The 19,237-nt window shown below is 38.7% G+C and overlaps 1 protein-coding gene across 3 annotated transcripts in view; it reads left to right on the plus strand.

The window, feature by feature from the left end:
* Nucleotides 1–13,465, plus strand: part of RBAK (RB associated KRAB zinc finger) — a 17,437-nt gene extending 3,972 nt beyond the window's left edge. For 2 of the 3 annotated variants that reach the window (XM_032272199.1, XM_032272200.1), the window contains exons 3-5: nt 5,942–6,068; nt 6,331–6,426; nt 10,981–13,465. In XM_032272199.1, the coding sequence (XP_032128090.1) occupies nt 5,942–6,068; nt 6,331–6,426; nt 10,981–12,890 (2,133 nt within the window). In that variant the 3' untranslated portion in view covers nt 12,891–13,465. Of the gene's footprint in view, nt 1–5,067; nt 6,069–6,330; nt 6,427–10,980 lie in introns of those variants that run through there. The other variant, XM_032272201.1, reaches the window with a different exon arrangement.
* Nucleotides 13,466–19,237: the final 5,772 nt, after the last annotated feature.

Below are 19,237 nucleotides of genomic sequence, written 5' to 3' on the forward strand. Positions count from 1 at the left end.
TATATATATATATATATATATATATATATATATATATATATATGTTTGTTTTTTGAACTATTTGAGAGTGGGTATATGTCATGTCCCTTTACCCTATAAAGTTTGCATTATACCTTATAAAATCAAGAACATTCTATTAAATATCCATAGCACAGTAATTGAATTCAGGAAATTTATCATTGATTCAATACTTTTATCCAAACTACAGTTCATTTTCCAGTTTCTCAATAATTTCCTTTACATTATTAATTTCTGATAGAAGAGTCAGTCTAGGACTATGAATTGCCTTTAGCTTTCATGCTTTTTAAGTCTGTTTAATATGGATTTGTTCCTCAATGCCATTATAATATTTGAAGGATACAGGCCAACGTGGATTTTGTTGTTGTTGTTGTTTTTGTTTTTTTGAGACAGAGTTTAGCTCTTGTTGCCCAGGCTGGAGTGCAGTGGCTCAGTCTTGGCTCACTGCAACCTCTGCCTCCCAAGTTCAAGTGATTCTTCTGCCTCAGCCTCCAAAGTAGCTGGGACTACAGGCATACACCACCACACCTGGCTAATTTTTTGTATTTAGTAGAGACAGGGTTTCACCATGTTGGTCAAGCTGGTCTCGAATTCCTAACATCAGGTGATCCACCCACCTCAACCTCCCAAAGTGCTCAGATTACAGGCGTGAGCTACCATGCTCGACCCAGGCCAACGATTTTATAGGAAGTCTTTAAATTTAGGTTTCCCTGATCGTTCTTCATGATTAGATTTAGATTGTGAATTTTTGTCTAGAATATTACATGAAACCTCTTAAATTTATGGCTCAGAATAGGGCCTGTTTTTCAAAAATTCCATGCACAAATGAGAAGATGGCTTGTTCTGCTCTGGTTGGGTGGAGTGTTTGATAAATGTTAATGAGATCAAGTTGGTTGGTTGTGTTGTTCAGGTGTACCATATCCTTGCTGATTGTCTGCCTACTTGTATCAATTGTGGGGCTGAGGGAATTGAAATCTGCGATTGTGTTTCTGTTTCTCTTTGCAATTCTACCACTTTTTGCTTTATGTATTATCTTAGGTACATAAATATTCAAGATTATATAAAAAGAAAAAAAAAGAGAACAAAAAGAAAAAAAGGAGGGAAAATATTCCTCTTGATTAATTAACCGCTTTGTAAAATGGCCTTCCTTATTCCTGGTAATATTCCATGCTTTGAAATGTACTTTATTATTTATGTAGCTTTCTTTTGAGTAATGCATGCATGGTGTATCCTATTCCATCCTTTTACTTTTAACCTATTTGCATTTTTATATCTAAAGGATTATTTCTTGTAGGCAACAATATTTGGATCTTGCTTATTTTCTTCCAGTCTATTTCTGTCTCACAATTGGGGATATATAGATCATTTACATGTAATGTGATTATTGATGAAACTAGTTAGGTTAGAGTTCGTTGTCTTTGTTTTCTTTTAGTCTCATCCTTTCTTTTTAAAGTGCCTTTATCTTCCTTCCTTTTCATTAATTGAGAATTTTTTTATGATTCTATTTTATATCTTTTATTGGGTTTTTAGCTATCACACTGTTTTGTTATTTTAGTGAATTCGAATTTATAATATGCAACTTTAATTATCATAGCTTATTCTCAAGTAATGTACCATTTTTTTTAGAGTAGAAGAAGCTTACAGTAGCTTCTTGGTCTTTCTCCTCCTCTTGGTCTTTACACCATTGTTCATTTTACTTTTACAGGTGGTATTGATGTCACACACAATCTATAGCATTGTTATGTTAATTAAACAGTCAGTTATTTACTTTATGTATTTATTTAGAGACAGAGTCTCACTCTGTTGCCCAGGATGTAGTGCAGAGGCAAAATCTTGGCTCATTGCCACCTTCACCTCCTAGATTCAAGCAGTTCTCCCACCTCGGCCTCCTGAGTAGCTGGACTGCAGGTGCGCACCACCACGTCCAACTAAGTTTTGTATTTTTAGTAGAGACGAGGTTTTACCATGTTGGCCAGGCTGGTCTTGAACTCCTGACCTCAGGTGATCCACCCATCTGGGCCTCCCAAAGTGCTGCAATTACAGGCATGAGCCACTGCATCTGGCCCAGTTATCTTTTAAGGGAATCTAAGTAATGAGAGAAAATACAGTTACCACTTCTGATACTCATCATTCCTTTGTGTAAATCTAAATTTTTATCTGCTGTTATTTTACTTCTGCCTCAAGGGCTTTCTTTAACTAGCTGATGAATTCTTGTATGTCTGCAAATGTCTTCATTGTGTCTTTGCTTTAAAAGGCATTTTTGCTGGATTTTTCTCCACAGTGCTTTAAATATGTTCCTCTATTGTCTTCCTGCTTACATTTTTTTCTAAGAGAAATCTGATCTCATCCTCATCTTTGTTCCCCTGTATAAAACATTTCTTTTTTCCTTCACCCCCTTATTGTTTTAAACTTTTTGTCATTAGTTTTGGGCGATTTGATTGCAATATATCATGGTATCATTTTTTTCATGTTTCTGTTTTGGGGATCATTGAACTTCTTGGATCTTGGATTTATGGTTTCATCGCTTTGGGAACATTGTTATCATTATTTCTTCAACTACCCATCACCCCCCCTCCATCGATTCTTGTTGCCTGTATATTAGGCCACTTGCAATTTTCCCACAATACACTGTTGGTCTTTATTTGCTTTTAATTCTTTTTTCTCTGTTTCATTTTATGTAGCTTCTGTTGCTTTCTTCATATTCAGTAATCTCTTTTTTCTGCGATGCTGTTACTCTTGTCCAGTATAATTTTCATTTCAGATATTGTAGTTTCTATCTGTAGAAGGTTAGTGTGGGTCTTTTTTATATCTTGCCTGTTTCAATTTGTTTGAACATTTGGAATAGAGTTATAAATTGTCTCAGTGCCCTCTGCCAGTTGTAAAGTCTGTGTCAATTCTGGGCCAGTTTTGATTGACTAGTTCTTTTCTTTCTTATGGGTTGTAATTTCCTCCCCGTTTTCCCATCTCGCAAATCTTTCTCCTTAGGTCTGCCTCTGTTCTTCTTCCCGGCCCTGTGGCCTGGAAGCATGCAAGGCAGAAGCATGGTTCACCTTGTTTATTTCCCATCTTTCATAGGTAGCTCTGCTGCCTGATAATCAGTGCCTTGAAAACCATTTTTTCAGATATGTTGTCCGTTTTGTTTCTTTCTGTTTTTGATTTTGTTGTTGTAGTTCTTGTGTGCTGTTTCAGGTTGGAGGGTATATCCAGTACCTGTTAGTTTATCACAACTGAGGGCAGAAGTCCTAACGTCTCTCTATCTATGTTTTTTCTAATATATATATTTTTTCCTTTGTAGAGACAGGGTCTTGCTATGTTGCCAAGACTAGTCTCAAACTCCTGGCCTCAAGCGATCCTTCTGCCTCAGCTTTCCAAAGTGTTGGGATTACCGGCATGAGCCCCTACACCTGACCTGGATACAGTTTTATTCATGTCCAAATGGTTTTTTTCCCCTACCTTTTTTTTATTTTGTCCTACCTCGTGTAAACTATAATGTCAGCAGGTCTTATTCCAGGAAAAAGCTTTTTGCTATTTTTATTGGAATCACATATTTATAAAGTAATTTAGGATAACTGATATCTTGGTATTATTAAGTTGATCTTAATGATAACAACTAATTTTGGGGGGGGGATCTTTAGTAGAGATGGGGTTTCACCATGTTGACCAGGCTGGTCTCAAACTCCTGACCTAGGTGATCTGCCCGCCTTGGCCTCCCAAAATGCTGGGATTACTTTGGGATCCCACGCCTGACCACTTTTGTTTTCTTAGTTATATTCCTCTGATTGCTTTCTCGTCTCTAATTGTAGATAATGAGCATTTTATTAATATCTTGTTCTTGATATTAGTGGGAAGGTATGTAGTTTTTCCCTGCTAAGTAAAATCCTTACTTTTTGGACTGAGAAGACTGAGGCGTAAGTGTGTGTGTGTGTGTGTGTGTGTGTGTGTGTGTGTGTGTGTAAACTTAAACTGTACATATGTACTTGTATGTAATTGAAATACATATGTCACATATATATCATATATACTATTGCATATTAGGGTGTAATATTTATATTTGTGTGTACATGTATATATATATATATTAGTGATGTTAATGAAGTATCCATCAGTTCCTATTTTCTCCAGTTTGTTTTTTTAAAATCAGCTTTTTCTGTCAAACTTTTTCAAGTATCTTCACAGATACAAGATTTTTCTTATTTGCTCTGTTATAATGGCATATCATATTAATAGATTTCCAAATGTTAAACTAGTCTGTATTCTTGGAATAAGTCCCATTTGGCTATAGTATATTATGTTTTTAATCTGGTACTGGATTTTGTTTGGTTATGTTTCATTTTGGGTATTTGTATTGATGTAAGTGGTATTGGCATTTAATATTGTGTTATTTATTGGTTGATCAGTCTTCTAACCCTTGCCACCTCCTTGCCTTCTGGACTAACAACCCAGAAGGTTATTACTGTCTCTTGGTGATTTTATCAGCTCCTGTGGCCTGCCTGTGGATAAGCTTGGATGTTCTGCTTTAGTTTCTCAGCCCACCAGCCTAGCAGCTCTGCCTCTGCTATCTCTTGGGATCTATATGGTCTTAGGTGTATCACTGGGTTTGAACCCTTTGTTGATAATGTTCTTTATAAATAATAGAATAATGCAACATTCCTTCCTTATCCTTATTGGGCACTTCCTTCTTCTAAACTACACGTTTGGGCAGGGCATGCTGACTGAAGCCTGTAATTCCAACACTTTGGGAGGCCGAGGCAGGTGGATTGCTGGAGCCCAATTTTACATTTTTCTTTTTCTTTCTTTCTTTCTTTTTTTTTTTTTTTTTGAGACAGGGTCTCGCTCTGTTGCCTAGGCTGGAGTGCAGTGGTGCAACCATAGCTAACTGCAGCCTTGACCTTCCTCAAGCGATCCTCCTGCCTTAGCCTCCTGAGTAGTTGGAACTACAGGCATGTGCCATGATGCCCAGCCAAATTTTTTTTTAATTTATTTTTAGCAGAGATGAGATCTTACTCTGTTGCCTAGGCTTGTCTCAAACTCCTGAGCTCAAACAATCTTCCCATCTTGGCCTTCCAAAGTGCTGGGATTATAAGCATGAACCACCATGCCCAGCCCCAACCTCTTAAAAATTGAAGCTGCTTCATTTTTACCATTGGTACTTTTTACACCTCATCATATTCTTCTTCCCCTTCATCCCATAGAATACACAATTCATCTTTAACAACTTCAGGTTAACTGAGTCTGTGAAGCCTAATCTAATGACATAAAGTTAAAATAATTTGATTCTCTTTTGTTAAATCATTCTGCCCCTTGTCTACATTACTCTAATAACAGCTTTGGACATTCATTCATTTAATGAATATTCATTGCTGCAAGAATGAGATGTTTAAGGTAAAACTCAGCCATGCAGATAGCCGGAAGCCACTGGCTGTGAGAATCAAAGAGCCAAAAGAATGAGGAGCTGAAACATTGAGAGCCCCAGAGCAGCGAGTTAGGAAGAAGGAGACCTGGAACTGAGTGGTGGGCACTCCATCCTGAAGAGGTCCAGGAGAAGGGGCAAGTCTGGCAGCAAAGGAGACTGAAAGAAGTGACAAGGAGTGAAATGCTCATGTTTGTTTATGTGTTTATCCCCTTATCAGGTTGTCAGCTTTTTGAGAGCAGTCATGGTGTTTCACTCATCTTATATCCCAAAAACTCAGCTCAGTTGCAAAATAAGAACTCAGTTGTGTTTTGAGTTTTTATTTTTGTGGGGTTTTATATGTATATATATTAAGGACCCCAAGGAATATGTGTTTCTAATATGATTTCGCTTCCACAGTCTGTAACATGAGGTATACAATGTTCATGGTTAACTTTACCAGCAAGCTTTGTAAAATGTTATCCCCTTATTTCTTTTCCACATCTCCCAATTCTGATCATGTTGCCATTACAGGGGCCAGTGTCATTCAAAGACGTGGCAGTGGACTTCACCCAGGAGGAGTGGCAGCAACTGGACCCTGATGAGAAGATAACATACAGGGATGTGATGCTGGAGAACTATAGCCATCTTGTTTCTGTGGGTGAGGATAGCTTTCTTTCTGAATGCTTTCACTTGAATGGGGTTTTATCCTTGAGTTTGAGGAAATAAGTGATGACACCATTTAATTCTTTGTGGACACTAGCTGGAGTGTTTATATTATTATTCATTGAAAGGTTCTAACTTTGATAAGGTAAAAAATGGGGCACTTCTGTTATGCAGCTTATGAGGTGACAACATCTTACATTTGAGAGGTTCTGAAGCCAAGCAGCTTGTACAAGTTATTCTTCTTTTCGCATTAGCAGGATGTGATATCACCAAGCCAAATGTCATCGTTAAGTTGGAGCAGGGAGAAGAGCCATGGATAACGGAAGATGAATTTCCATGTCAGCATAGTCCAGGTAATTTAGTAGAGTATCAAATGTTAAAAAATGCTCATCCCAGACCTTTGGGAGTGACTAAAGACTGTTGTTTATATGTATTCAGTACCCTGAGTAACAGGTCCCAACACCCAAATGCCACTTTCCTTCCAGCACACATACATGAACTCTTTTGTTGATTTTACATTTGATGTACACTGGTAGGGATTTTTTCATTCTAACCTGTACTGGGGACCCATTAACTTCCTCTTTCTTGAGCATTATCAGTAACTTACTCTCTCACCATTACAGAATTGTTGTGGGTTTTTTTTTTTTTTTTGAGACGGAGTCTTGTTTTGTCGCCTAGGCTGGAGCGCAGTGGTACTACTGTCTTGGCTCACTGCAACCACCACCTCCCAGGTTCAAGCAATTCTTCTGCCTCCGCCTCCTGAGTAGCTGGGATTACAGGCGCATGCCACCACGCTTGGGTAGTTTTTGTATTTTTAGTAGAGACAGGGCTTTACCATGTTGGCCAGGCTGGTCTTGAACTCCTTACCTCAGGTGATCTGCCCACCTCTGCCTCCCAAAGTGCTGGGATTACAGGCGTGAGCCACTGCACCTGGCCCCCTTCAGTTGTGGTTAAAAAGCATGTAACAGGCCAGGCACGGTGGCTCACGCCTTTAATTCCAGCACTTTGGGAGGCCGAAAAGGGTGGATTACCTGAGGTCAGAAGCGTGAGACCAGCCTGGCCAACATGGTGAAACCCCATCTCTACTAAAAATACAAAAATTAGCCAGGTATGGTGGCACGTGCCTGTAATCTCGGCTACTTGAGAAGTTGGGGCAGGAGAATTGCTTGAACTCTGGAGGTGGAGATTGCAGTGAGCCGAGATCGCACCATTGCATTCCAGCCTGGGCAACAAGAGCAAAACTCCATCTCAAAAAAAAAAAAGTAACATACAATTTACCATCTTAACCCTTTTTAAGTGTATAGTAATGTTAACTGTATTTGCATTGTTGAGCAATAAACTTTAGAATTTTATCCTTTACGTTTGAACTTTAAGGTTAACTCCTTGAAGTTTTCTTCATGATTCTTTGACCATTCCAGTCTTTCTTTTCTCTTGATATCTATTCCACTTAGTGATTGTTACCACAGAAAGTTGGATATGATTATATACTCTGATATGATTATACACTCTGATAGGATTATATGCTCTGATAGGAGTGTAAGCTCTGTGATTATATGCTCTGATAGATTATATGCTCTGTGATTCTATGCTTTGGTAGCACTATATGCTCTGAGTATAAACTCTGATAGGAGTATATGCTCTAAATTTTATGCTCTGGTAGGAGTGTATGCCCTGATAGGAGTGTATGCTCTGTGATTACATCCTCTGATAGAAGTATATACTCTAGGCCTGGTGCGGTGGCTCATGCCTGTAATCCCAGCACTTTGGGAGACTGAAGCAGGGGGATCACAAGGTCAGGAGTTCCAAGAGCAGCCTGACCAACATGATGAAACCCTGTCTCTACTAAAAATATAAAAATTAGCCGGGCATGGTAGCGTGCCTATACTCCCAGCTACTCAGGAGGCTGAGGCAGGAGAATCACTTGAACCCATGAGGCGGAGGTTGCAGTCAGTGGAGATTGCACCATTACACTCCAGCCTGGGTGACAGAGCAAGACTCCATCTCAAAAAAAAAAAAAAAAAAGAAATATATGCTCTATGATTCTATGCTGTGTTAGGATTATATGCGCTAAGTATAAGCTCTGATAGGAGTATATGCTCTGTGATTATACGCTGTTATAGGAGTGTATGCTCTGTGATTATACGCTTGATAGGAGTATATGCACTGTGATTATATGCTTGATAGGAGTATATGCTCTGTGATTACACGCTCTGACAGGAGTATATGCTCTGATTATACACTTGATGGGAGTATATGCCCTGTGATCATATGCTCTGATAGGAGTATATGCCCTGCGATCATATGCTCTGATAGGAGTATATGCCCTGTGATTATATGCTCTGATAAGAGTATATGCTCTATGTTATACAATCTGATAGTTAGTTGTATATATTTGTTGCTTCAGCTTCATCTACCTGAATTATAATCCACCAAAGAGGAAAGACCTTTTTATTCTTCTTGCTTTGATAGGCAACATACAGTAGGCATTCAATAGGATTTTATTGACTTACCAAGGAGCTAGGTAATGAAAGATCTTTATCATTATTCCATTGAGAGATCATTTATTCTGAACTATAGTTTCTGATAAAACAGATAGGGGTTAGATTATAACCTGTAAGTGCCAATCAGATTAGGAACTGTTTTAATTTCTGTTCAGAGAAATTCAAAGAAAATATGAATACTTTCCAAGGGCATAGGTTTTGGTTAGGAAATGAGATCATAGCTGCATGAACTACTTTAAAATTCAGCTTTTACATGGAATATTTAGACCCCAATGCACATTGTGCAACTTTATGTAAAAGCTATTTTAAAATGTAAGAGAAAGACATTCAGTGAACTGGGAAGAGATTTGATAAACGTCTTGAAGCTTCCCTGAAAGCATAGATAAGTTTTGAGTGTAGCCAATGCCAGAAGTCAAATTGAGTGGGGAAGATCATGAGCACAGACTTGTCGTTGAGAATGAGCAAGGCATAGCCTAGGCTTCCAGAAGCAGAAGATGTTGTTGGCAGATTAGTGCACTGCTAGCTTGGATAAATATTTTGAATCCAAGTAGTGAAAAATATTATTAATAACCTTTCTGTTTCTTCTGTTGGTGTTTGGGTTGCTTGAGCTCAGGGATGTTGTAGATTTCTGAGCAGAGTACTGTCAGGGTTGCATTGCAGGTGGGTGATAGCAGCTAACAACAGTTTTATGGATCCAAAAATTTGTAAGATACATAAAAATAAAAGTTAACATTGTAGGGGCAGCTTTAGGCATCTGAAGTATAAGATTTTCCACCAAATGAAACCCAAGTGTTTGGGAACTCTTGTTTGTACTCAGAATTAAGTAAAATAATTATACAGAGACATGACTCATTTGAGGAAATTTAAGTTGGCAAATTGAAAGAAAATTAATGGCTCAACTTAATGAGCATTTGTTTTATGTTATAAACGGTTCTAAGCAGTTTATTTGTACTAATTCAGTCCTTTGACAGTGCCTGTGATTTAGGCACTCATATTCACATTTCAGATGAATGAAACTGCATCACAGTTACATAACTTGACCAAGGTATCTTAGCTAGTAAATTGTTGGGGGTTTGAACTGAGGTGTCCTGCTCTGGTATTCATGCTCTTAACCACTGTGCTATATTGTGCAAGCAGGGAAAGTAGAATTTAATGGCTAAGAAGGTTAGCTAGTATTAAATAAGACTTTCAAAACACTTCAAAGATCTGATCTTGGGTGTTTTGCTTTGTTTTGTTTTTCTTTTTCTTTTCTTTTTTTTTTTAAGTAGAGACAGGGTTTTGCCATGTTTCCCAGGCTGGTCTGAAACTCCTGAGCTCAGGCAATTCACTGGCCTTGGCCTCCCAAAGTGCTAGGATTACAGGTGTGAGCCACCATGCCCAGAATGATCTTGTTTTTAAGATACCTTGCCCTGGCTCACACCTGTAATCCTAGTACTTTGGGAGACCGAGGCAGGTGAATCACCTGAGGTCAGAAGTTCAAAACCAGGCTGGGCAACATGGTGAAATTCTGTCTCTACTAAAAATACAAAAATTAGCTAGACATCGTATCATGTGCCTGTAATCCCAACTACTCGGGAGGGTGAGGCAGGAGAATCTCTTGAGCCTGGGAGGCGGTGAAGCTTGCAGTGAGCCAAGATTGCGCCATTGTACTCCAGCCTGTGCGACTGGGCAAGATTTTGTCTCAAAAACAAAAACAAAAACCTTGCTCTCTGGTCTTTTATTTCTTTTGGACAATCATGTGCCTGGATCTCTCCTCCAGTTGAATGTGAATCCTCTTTGTAAACATGAAGAAATCAGAGCATTTAGAATGTTTATTTGCATATGTATGCAGAGTAATGATGCATGGATTTTGCAAGGGTCTAGGCTAGTGGGGATGCTGCCATTGTAGTCTTGATATGAAGTGATATCTTGCAGTTTAATATAGAAATTGTCCCAACAGATTTCTCCCAAATACAATCCATAATGGAGTCTTTGCATATAGACACAGTAACTGCTTTTGTCCCCACTGATCCCATCTGCTCTGAGTCCTCCCATCTTTACCTGGATCTGGCACTCTTTCAGTCGCTTCTCTTCTCATCATTTATTGGTTTTATTTCATCTTTTCTACCAGAGTTTGAAACATAATATTTGTAAAGTGACAAAGTTACTTGTATTCAATATGAATTACTCTTCCATCTTCCACTACTATTTCGTCTTTGTTCTTTCACCACCCCCGTTTATGTGTGTGTGTTTATGTTTTGTACTAGAAAGCAACGGGAAAAGAGAACTATGTGTTTGTAATTGTTATTTGTGGAGATTGGCTCTGACACCAGAGTCAACCCCACTTTGGGGGCTCTTGAATACCTGTAGCTTTCCATAGCTAATGTGTTCAGATTTACAGTTTGTTTACTTTTTTGTCCTTTTTAGAAGTCTGGAAAGTTGATGACCTAATAGAGAGAATCCAAGAAAATGAAGACAAACATTCAAGGCCCGCTGTTTGTATCGACAACAAAACCCTGACTGAAGAGAAGGAGAATACCTTTGGTCAAACCTATATGGAAACAAGCCTTGTTCCTTCAAGCATAATAGCTCATAATTGTGTCTCTTGTGGAAAGAATTTAGAATCTATTTCAGAATTAATTAGTAGTGATGGAAGCTATGCCAGGACAAAACCTGACGAGTGTAATGAATGTGAGAAAACATATCATGGAGAGAAAACATATGAATTTAATCAAAATGGGGATACCTGTTCTCAAAGTGAAGAAAATATTCTTCAGAAAATTAATATTTTGGAGAAACCCTTTGAGTATAATGAATGCATGGAAGCCTTAGACAATGAAGCTGTTTTTATTGCTCATAAGAGAGCTTACATAGGGGAGAAGCCCTATGAGTGGAATGATTCTGAACCAGACTTCATGCAGATGTCAAATTTTAGTGCATATCAGAGAACACAAATGGAAATGAAGCCCTTTGAATGCAGTGAATGTGGAAAATCCTTCTGTAAAAAGTCAAAATTCATCATTCATCAGAGAGCTCACACAGGAGAGAAACCTTATGAATGTAATGTATGTGGGAAATCTTTCAGCCAAAAGGGAACCCTCACTGTGCATCGGAGATCACACTTAGAGGAGAAGCCCTATAAATGTAATGAATGTGGGAAAACCTTTTGTCAGAAATTACACCTTACTCAACACCTAAGAACTCATTCAGGAGAGAAACCCTATGAATGTAGTGAATGTGGGAAAACCTTCTGCCAAAAGACACATCTCACCCTACACCAGAGGAATCATTCAGGAGAGAGGCCCTATCCATGTAACGAATGTGGGAAATCTTTCTCCCGCAAGTCTGCACTCAGTGACCATCAGAGAACTCACACAGGGGAGAAACTTTATAAATGTAATGAATGCGGGAAATCCTACTACCGAAAGTCTACCCTGATTACACATCAGAGAACACACACAGGAGAGAAGCCCTATCAGTGTAGTGAGTGTGGGAAGTTCTTTTCTCGGGTGTCATACCTCACTATACATTATAGAAGTCATTTAGAAGAGAAACCCTACGAATGTAATGAATGTGGCAAAACCTTCAATTTAAATTCAGCCTTCATTAGACATCGGAAAGTACACACAGAAGAGAAATCTCATGAATGCAGTGAATGTGGAAAGTTCTCTCAGTTGTCGTATCTCACCAACCATCATACAGCTCATTTGGGAGAGAAACCTTATGAATGTAATGAATGTGGGAAAGCCTTCCTTGTAAACTCAGCCTTCGATGGGCACCAGTCGCTTCCAAAAGGGGAGAAATCCTATGAATGTAATATATGTGGAAAGTTATTCTCTGAGTTATCATACTATACTGAACATTATAGAAGTCATTCTGAAGAGAAACCTTATGGATGTAGTGAATGTGGGAAAACCTTTTCCCATAATTCATCCCTCTTTAGACATCAAAGAGTACACACAGGTGAGAAACCCTATGAGTGTTACGAATGTGGAAAATTCTTCTCTCAGAAATCATATCTCACTATACATCATCGAATTCATTCAGGAGAGAAACCCTATGAATGTAGTAAATGTGGAAAAGTCTTCTCTCGGATGTCAAACCTCACCGTCCACTACAGAAGCCATTCAGGAGAGAAACCCTATGAATGTAATGAATGTGGGAAAGTCTTTTCTCAGAAGTCATACCTCACTGTACACTATAGAACTCATTCAGGAGAGAAACCCTATGAATGTAATGAATGTGGGAAAAAATTCCACCACAGATCAGCCTTCAATAGCCATCAGAGAATTCATAGAAGAGGAAATATGAATGTACTTGATGTGGAAAATCTCTGAAGTCAGATCTCAATTTTTAGAAAATTCTCTGAATAGGATGAATATGGGAAATCCAATAGGAAGTCAAAGAGCTTATCTGAGAGTTCATGTTCCTGAATGGTGAGAAGCATTTAGGTGTTAGATTCATTTTAATCTGAATTTTCACAGAGAAGAATCCCTAAGAATGTAACAAGAAGGAAAGCCTTCAGCAACATACGACTCATTGGACACTAGATAATTTATGCAGGAGTGAAGTTTTATAAATATTTAATATTTATTTTGGATTCAAATTGTATTTACATATCAGGGAATCATACAAAGGTAAAATCTGTCAATATGGTGAATGTGGAAAATGGATTGTCTTGGAAATTGTTCTGCTAGAAGCCATATTTCTGATGTAAAATCAGGTGTTTATAGGAAAGATCCCAGAGACTATAAGTTCTGAATAAACCTTCATTGTATAAAATGAAGTTTTTAAATTATCAGGAGTTGATCATGAGGACAGTAGCATTAAATAAGTATATGGCCATTTTTTATCATGTTTTAAAAATGCAATCTAATGGTAATTCTATGCAAGCTTGGATTTGGATGACTTATGAAAAGGCAGTTTTCTTATTTGAGTGTTAGGATGACAACGTGTACTGAGAGGATATATTGTTATTGAGATAATATTTAATAGTTATAAAATGGTAAAGTGCATAATTTTCTATTTTGAGGAATCTCCAAATGGGTTAACAAATGCCTCAATAGTAGAGGAGGCAGTGGTTTTGTAAAGTTTTCAACTGCATCTGAGCAAGGTAAGATTTTTTAAAAGCCTATTTTGATAAACTATACATACATAATTTGGAACTGTTTTAAGTCTATTTCAGTGAAAGAGAACAAACATACTGCCCATACTCTAAAATATCCCCAGCTCTCACACCACCACCCTTTTTAATCCATAGGTTTGAATGTGCCTAGTGCCAATATTTTGTAATTCTGAAATTTTATTCAGAAACTTCTATTTGATATAAATACAATATTGTTGTTTTGTGCATTCCCCTTATTCCCAGTATTTTAGAACAAATTAATTCAAGTTTCTAGCAATTGTTTTTTGGTCAATTAATGTCCTCACTCCATTTCTTGCTGGAAAAGTTTAGGTACCTACTGCTTCTTTACATGACGTGGGAAAATTGTGATTAGTCAAAATGATGATGATTTCATTCTCTTTGCCAGTAACTTGTTTTATAGTGGTCACATGATCTGAACTGGGCAGACAAAACAAAGATGGGTTTGTTCTGGAAAAAGGTAATATGGTAATTAGATAGGTTGTCTTCCAGAAATGCAAAGGTGGCTTAATATTCAAAAATCAGTTGCTATTATACACCACCTGTAGAAAAGTAATCTGGCATGCAGAATATTCATGTGTTAAAATTAATGTTCATATGATATTAGCAAATGATGGATAGAAAGGGACTTCCTTAATTTCATAAAGAGACTTAAACTACAACAAACAGTATGCTCAATGATTATATAGTGATTTCTCCCAAGATTATGAAAATAGACAAGGATATCCACTGTCACTGATTTTATTCAACATTGTTCAGAAGGACCTAACCGGAAGACTAATGCAAGAAAAACAAAAGGCATAAAGATTAGAAAAGAAATAAAACAAGCTGGGCGCAGTGGCTCACGCCTGTAATCCCAGCACTTTGGGAGGCTGAGGTGGGTGAATCATGAGGTCAGAAGTTCAAGAGCAGCCTGGCCAATATGGTGAAACCCCATCTCTACTAAAAATACAAAAAAAAAAAAAAAATTAGCTGGGCATGGTGGCAAATGCCTGTAATCCCAGCTATTCAAGAGTCTGAGGCAAGAGAATTGCTTGAACTGGGAGGTGGAGGTTGCAGTGAGCCGAGATAGTGCCACTGCACTCCAGCCTGGGCTACAGAGCAAGGGTCTATCTCAGAAAAAGAATACAGAAGTAAAACTTTAAAAAAGAAAAAGAATGAAAATCTTTATTTGCAGATGTGATGAGTAAATTTGATAAGTTCCCTGCATAAAAGTTATGCAAAAGGCATTTTATAATACTCCAGAAAAAAACATGGAAAATGAAATTTTGAAAAGCAATACCGCTTAAAAGATCCTCAAGTGCCTAGGAGAAAAAATTAGCTAATATGCTTTAAAGGACTGTATCTGGAAAAGAAAATTACAAAGGAGAGAGAGGGATAGGATTCCAGGACAATCTCAAAACAATGTTGCTTTTTCCTAAATTCATTGAACCTTAATGAAATCCTAGCAAGTTCTTTAATGTAAATTAACAAGCTAATTCTAGAATTCATGTGCATATTCAAAAGGCCAATAATTGTCAAGGCTATCTTGTAAAACGGACAGAGAGGATTGAAATTCCCAAATATCAAGACCTGTTACAAAGCCATAGAAATTACAATGGTGTGATTTTGGCACGAGGATGAACAAATTGACCAGTGGAACAGCATAAAGATTCATAAATAGACCCACATGTATACCATCACCTGACTTTTGACAACAGTGACATCTAAGTGTAGTGGGGGAAAAGGTGTTTTTTTCCAGTAAATGTGCTTTGCCAATTACATTTTGTAATTTAATAAAAAGTCGGTTGGAGGTGGATTGCAGATCTGAATATGAAATGTGAAATAAAGCTTTACAAAGCGATCTGAGGACAGTTTGTAACCTTGTAGTGAGCAAAGTTTTATTGATACCCCAAAACTAGCCCATAAAATTAGAACTTAATATTAAATTTCAGAACTTCTATTTACCAGAAAGACCACCAGTAAGAAAGTGAACAGGAAACCATGGCAAGAAGATACTTGCAGTTCATATATGTGACAACAGAACTGAGTGTAGCAAAAGTGTTGGCAAACTTTTTAGCAAGGCACCAGGTGGTGAAAATTTTTGGCTTTGTCACAACTGCTCATCTTTGCTACTGTGTGAAAGCATCCGTACACAATGCATTTAGAAAAAAAAAAAAAAAAAAAAAGCATGGCTGCTTCCCAGGAAAACTATTCGCAAACACAGTGGCAGTGTGAATTTGGTCTGCACTGATAGTTTTCTGGTCCCTGATCTAGAATATGTAAAGAGGATCTACAAATCAACAAGGGGGAAAATGGAAAAGGCAAAAGACTATAGAGGATGTCCACTCACTTTAAAGGATATCCAGATGGCCAATAAACATGAAAAGATGTGTTAACTTTATTAGTAATCAGAGAAGTGCAAAATTAAAACACCATGTAGTGCTGCTGCCCATCCATGGAAATGGTTAAAATGAAAAGCATGAAAAAGCATCACGTTTTGGCAAGGATCTAAGCAAGAGGAACTGTCCACTACTGGTGGAATTGCTAATCAATAAAACCATTTTTGAAAGCTGGCACTTAAAGCCAAGCATGTGTACACCCTTTTACCCAAGCCCAGCAAAAATGCATGTCTCTCCACCAAAGGACATGCACTAAAATATTCATAGCATAAAATGGCACAGAACTATCTTAAGGCACATGTGCAATAGAATGAATAAACAACTGGCACATTTCTACGGAATACTGTAAAAAGTGAGCATGAATGAACTCTTAACTCCATGCAATAACGTAGCTGAATTTGACAAACCTTGCTGAATGAAAGACTCCAGACATAAAAGCTAACATGCTGTCTGATTCCTTCTATATAAATTATAAAGATGGGCAAAACTTGTCTATGCAGTAGAAAATTAGGATAACAGCCTTGGCCAAGGCTGAAGGGGGGCATTTATCTGGTGCTGGGAATCATCTGTTTCTAAACCTGGGTGCTAAGTATTTGAGTGTGTTTTGAGCTGTGCACTTAAGATATGTGTATTTTTTCTGCATGTGTGTTATATTTTTCATAAAAGTTTTCTCAAATCACAAATGGCTAACATTTGTGGTGTTCATCCCTCTAATATTTTTCTAGATATGTAAGAATATGCTGCATAACAGGAATTAAATGGTAGATTTTGCATAATTCTGTGCAGGAAATACATATTTATAGTAGTTTTAATGGCAACTACTAAGATTTCCTGCGCTGACCTTAAAGCTTAGCATAATGTATATTTTAAGTGAAATATTTGAAAAGGTTAAAGAGTCATTACATACTTTATCATCTTACACTCTTGCATATATAAATGGGTCTGAACTGCCTCTTCAATAAAGAAGCTAATGTGTAACATTTTATATTTCCCTAAACAAATTGTTTGCCACATTTCTGAACTTGGGATTCATCTTAGCTTTTACCATAGAGGTGACCTTTCTTGGCCGTAAATAAATGGTGAGTTTTGAGTTGATGGAAAATTATTTTAAAAGTATTCAGCTAACCCTTTCAGCAAATGTCAGATACACAGTTAACAGCACAGATGTGAGTGAGTGAAAGAAACGGGTCACCAAGACTTTGCACCATTTAAAAAAGCACTTTGGGTGGGGGCAGGGTAAGCTTTTAAAAGCACAGCAAGGTGGACATGACATTGGATGGCATAGACTATGTGTGCCTCATTTTTTTGTTTGGGGCATTTGTTTTTTCTTTCATTTTTATTTTTTGAGTCAGGGTCTCACCACAGCCTAAAGTGCAGTGGTGCAATCACAACTCACTGCAGCCTTGACTTCCGGGCTCAAATGAATCTCCCACCTCAGCCTCCTGAGTAACTGGGACTACAGGTGCACACGACCACACTTGGCTAATTTTTTTTTTTTTTTTTTTTTTTGTAGAGACAGGGTCTCGCTATGTTGCTGGATGCCAGCTCCTGGGCTCAAGTGGTCCACCCGACTCAGCCTCCCAAAGTGCTGGGATTCCAGGAGTAAGCCACCACGCCTGGCCATGTGCTTTTCATTTCACCTTTCTCGTTGAAGGTTAAGCTGAAGTGTAAACAGGTGACGAATGCTTTGCTGAAGGAGGGGGAATCTGGGAGTTGGGTGGGATTTGGGGGGTGTGACTCCCCCACAGTGGCTCACTTTGCTCTCCCAGTCCTCTGGGCAGAACCACCAGGCAATATTAAAGCAAGGCAGGGGCTTTCCATTCACCCCCACCGGAAGTGCCCATTTCACAGGAGATTCCCTCCACCCATGCCCATATTTGCTAGTGCTTGGCTTGGGGTCGGTGAACCTTTTTTTTTTTTTTTTTGAGATGGAGACTTGCTCTTGTTGCCTAGGGTGGCATGCAATGGTGCAATCTCGGCCACTGCAACCTCCACTTACCAGGTTCAAGCCATTCTCCTGCTTCAGCCTCCCAAGTAGCTGGGATTACAGGCTCCCGCTACCACGCCTGATGAATTTTTTTGTACTTTTAGTAGAGACAGAGTTTCACCATGTTGGCCAGGCTGGTCTTGAACTCCTGATCTCAGGTGATCCTCCCGCCTCAGCATTCCAAAATGCTGGGATTACAGGCGTGAGCCACCGTGCCCAGCTGAACTTTTCCATTTTGTCTCTAAATTATGTCAAAAGACATAAATGCAAGACTACTAATTTATACCTGAGGCCAAAAATTCACCCACTGTTCCTTATTTCATCCCAAATTATGTCCAGATACGAGGAAGCCAAGCTCTTCAAAGAAGGGAAACAGTCCAGGCATACCTGTAATTCCAGCACTTTGGGAGGCTAAGGTGGGAGGATCTTGAGTTGAGGAGTTCAAGACCAGCCTGGGCAACACAGCCAGACCCCATCTCTTATTATTATTTTGAGATGGAGTCTTGCTCTGTCACCCAGGCTAGAGTGCAGTGGCACAATCTCAACTCACTGCTTCTGGGTTCAAGTGATTTTCCTGCCTAAGCCTTCCGAGTAGCTGGGATTACAGACATGCACCACCACACCTGGCTACTTTTTAGAGATGGGGTTTTACCATGTTGGCCAGGTTGGTCTCAAACTCCTGACCTCAAACTCCTTTGGCGCCCTTCTCGGCCTCCCAAAGTGCTGGGATTACAGGCATGAGCTACTGCACCTGGTTTGTTGAGCAAAATTTTCAAAATGTCTTCTCTCCACAGCTTGCCCCATCAGTTTACTGCCTGGCCTGATGACACGGTGGGACAGGAACATGATCACTTAGTAATTGAGCAAATGCCAGAGCCACCTGAGCCTGGCTGGAGTGAGGAGCAGATGAAACAGGAAGGGTGCTTAGCTGCAGCACCTCCTCCATACTCCGAAAGCTAAGCTTTTACATCAACAGAAGGAATTGGGCATGTTTTCATGGTGGTTTACAAAAAGGGCAGGGATTCCTTTGTGGCTGGGTTGTGGGTGATTGTCTGGAGACAGTTCAGCAGGTTAGGTAATGAATCCCAGATTGTGCTGCTCTGTTGCTGTTCTGGGCCATAACATCCTCTGTAAGTCACCCCCGTCCTTTTTTTTTTTTTTTTTTTTTTTTTT

Source organism: Sapajus apella, unplaced genomic scaffold (genome assembly GCF_009761245.1).
Source record: "Sapajus apella isolate SASKATOON/1434 unplaced genomic scaffold, GSC_monkey_1.0 scaffold321, whole genome shotgun sequence".
Classification (NCBI taxonomy): Eukaryota; Metazoa; Chordata; class Mammalia; order Primates; family Cebidae; genus Sapajus; species Sapajus apella.